At 33.8% G+C, this 2,885-nt stretch overlaps 1 protein-coding gene across 1 annotated transcript; it reads left to right on the top strand.

The window, feature by feature from the left end:
• The first annotated feature begins 1,065 nt into the window (after positions 1-1,065).
• Positions 1,066-2,287, top strand: LOC145156627 (uncharacterized). The gene is made up of 3 exons (XM_079075921.1): positions 1,066-1,603; positions 1,722-1,835; positions 1,933-2,287. Exons 1-3 carry the CDS (start codon positions 1,275-1,277, stop codon positions 2,174-2,176), a joined length of 687 nt encoding a protein of 228 aa, XP_078932047.1. The 5' UTR covers positions 1,066-1,274; the 3' UTR covers positions 2,177-2,287.
• Positions 2,288-2,885: the final 598 nt, after the last annotated feature.

Raw genomic sequence — 2,885 nt, forward strand, 5'->3', positions numbered from 1 at the left:
AAAGAGCCTCCTTCAATCATCTTGAGATTGAACAACCGTTGCTTCAAATGCAACTTGTTTGGTAAGCTCTTGGTCATCAACAGTTGTTCCAACTTTAGCCATAAAGAAGTCGCTGACGTTTCTTTTAGAACATCTTGCAAAACATCATTTGACAAGTGCAAACGAATCTGGGATAAAGCCTTCAGATCTTTCATCTCCTTTTCTTCTTCGGTCCATGTATCGGACATCTTATTGAAGCCCAATAGCGCCTTGTGTAAATCCATCTGAATGAGAATGTCTCTCATCTTTACTTGCCACAACGGAAATCGGGTGTTACGATCCAGTAGTGGAATATCGTATTTTACCGAAGACATGATTAATTACTTGATAAAATGATCCCAACGAGCTAATATCACAACCCGGATGCTCTGATACCAATTGTTGTAGAATACGATGGATCCAAATTGACTTAAATAATATTAGCTCAATGCGGAATGTGATCAAAAATTATCAAAGCGTAATAATCACAACGTAATACGAATAAAATAAATAGAATAGAGACACAGGAATTTACGTGGAAACCCAAATCGAGAAAAAACCACGGGCGGAGGAAGCCGAGAAACAATTCACTATAATTTGCAGTGTTTACAGGGATTATGAAAAATATTACAAATAGAGTGGGAGAGCTAAAATATACGGTGGTGTATCAGTATATGTATATATATATATATATATATATATATATATATATATATATATATATATATATATATATATATATATATTTGATTTGGTTCGTGGGTTATGTTGTAATGAAATGGGTTAGGCTATTTATAGCCAAAGGAATACCAAACGAATTGAACTACATATGCTGTCCAAAGAATTTGCGCCTATCAAATTAAAATAACAAATAGATATATATTACTATTTATGGTCAAAAGGTTGGCAATGTGAGGCGCCTCCATTTATGACCAAAATTGTTGCGCCTCCATCTTCTAATTCATATATATTAGTCAAACTCTCCGTCCATTATTATTTCACATTTCTTATATATTACTATTCATAGTCAAACTATGAATAGTAAATGATAAGCTACTGAAATAACCCCTGAACTATTTGCCACTTGTTAATTTTGAAGACAATTTTTCCAGAAACCCTATAGTACTACCAATATCTTCGACGCAGGGAGAATCCAGAAAGAAAATACGAGAGATCAGGGAGAGAATTGAAAGAGAGCGAGAGACTCTGGTGAGGCTTCAAGGCTTGAAGCTCAAACAAGCAGAACACCACTAGCAATGGAGCGATCAGAAACCCATGATGATAACAGTGACAATGTGCATGTGATTGATATAACAACCGATCACGCTCTTCAACCTTCGAATGAGACAAATGGTCGTCAAAAGTGCCTAGAGAATTCTGGCTATTGGATGTCTTTCGAATTGGTTATGACAATGAGCCAAATAATAGCAGCTATGGTTTTCTTCTACATCTCCAAACATGAGCACCCTCGTGCTTCTTTACTTGCATGTCTTATCTGTTACGTTTCTGGATGCGTTGCAAATCTTGCTCTTCTCTTTTGGCGTTTTTACAATCGCAATGAAACATCCAATGATTCTGTCAACAGGTATGTAGTGAAATTTTTCCGTCTTGCAATGAAAGATATATATATATATATATATATATATATATATATATATATATGTTATCTATTTCCTTAATTAAAGATCTTGTTTCTGTTGCAGAATCAAACTGTTAGAAATATGGTTGGATTTGTTCTTTATCGGATGGTCTGTTTTCGCGGGCGTGTTGATATATGGAGTACGTTCTCCTGGTTCTGGTGCTCCTAACTTGTACAGGTGGCAAACTCAATACATGTCATCTCGTTTCATATAATTTCATCTTAATTTTTATGAATGCTCTTTTGGCTTACCGTTTTTTTATTGGTTTTAACAGGTTATTATCAATGTTTACAGTCTGTCTCACTTTTCAGTATAGCATGTCACTTTGTCTCCCATGTATCATTCCAGTTCTGTCAAAAAAAGCTACTAGTACTACTGAGCCGATTATCCCTGTGGCCACCTTCAAAATTAATATCAAGAAACTAGAGCATGGAAATGATAAAGAACCCCACGAAAGTACAACAGAAGGTGGGGTCGTGTCTACAGTAACAGAAAATGGACGTGTCATCCTACCATGAGAAGATGACATGTCAATGATGTTGCATTAGATTGACATCGATGTCAGATTTTTGTTCAATCGTGGTTTTTTCATACAAATTTCAGCCAAAGAAAAAGAAGCTTTCATTTATCGATTCATTCTACATATATAACAGAAGTAATTTAGATTAAAATTGAAATAGACACCTTATTGATACAAATGTCAAGACAGATTATTCATAAGCTTTGTACTTTTTTTTATAGCATAGAATGAAAGAATGGTTGAAATATTCTATAGTATTATCATGTAATTTTACAATTCTACTCTCATCTGTTTCTTCTTCTTCTATTTCCCGAGTGCAAGGTTATTTAATTTTGTGATATAGTATCTTTTAGACATTTTATTAACCATTCAAATACTTAATACATGTAAAGGTAAAGCGTAAAACATGGCAATTTTTCATGGGATAGGATTATTTATTTATAATTTATGATAGAAATGATATTATAATAAAAAAGAAAAGCATTCAGGTGTGGGACAACTTGAAGACTTCTGAGATCAGGAACTTGATGGTTTTGCATATCTATGTGAGACACCAACTGGCTGCAATCTGATAGAATAATATTGTGGAAAATTGATAGTTTTGTCTCCTTTTTGGAATTAAATCAATTCTCTGGCACGATGAAAGCTTTAGCTACAAAATCCATAACTTATTGCTCTTAAAATTTATAAAATATTAAGCCTAATTG

This window comes from Lactuca virosa, chromosome 2 (genome assembly GCF_052849685.1).
Source record: "Lactuca virosa cultivar CGN04683 chromosome 2, Lactuca_virosa_CGN04683_v6, whole genome shotgun sequence".
In the NCBI taxonomy this organism is placed as follows: domain Eukaryota; kingdom Viridiplantae; phylum Streptophyta; class Magnoliopsida; order Asterales; family Asteraceae; genus Lactuca; species Lactuca virosa.

Coding starts and splice junctions, on each gene's coding strand:
- LOC145156627 (XM_079075921.1), top strand. CDS start 1,275: ATGGAGCGATCAGAAACCCATGATGATAACAGTGACAATGTGCATGTG. Junction 1,604..1,721: donor TCCAATGATTCTGTCAACAG/GTATGTAGTGAA, acceptor TTTCTGTTGCAG/AATCAAACTGTTAGAAATAT. Junction 1,836..1,932: donor GGTGCTCCTAACTTGTACAG/GTGGCAAACTCA, acceptor TGGTTTTAACAG/GTTATTATCAATGTTTACAG.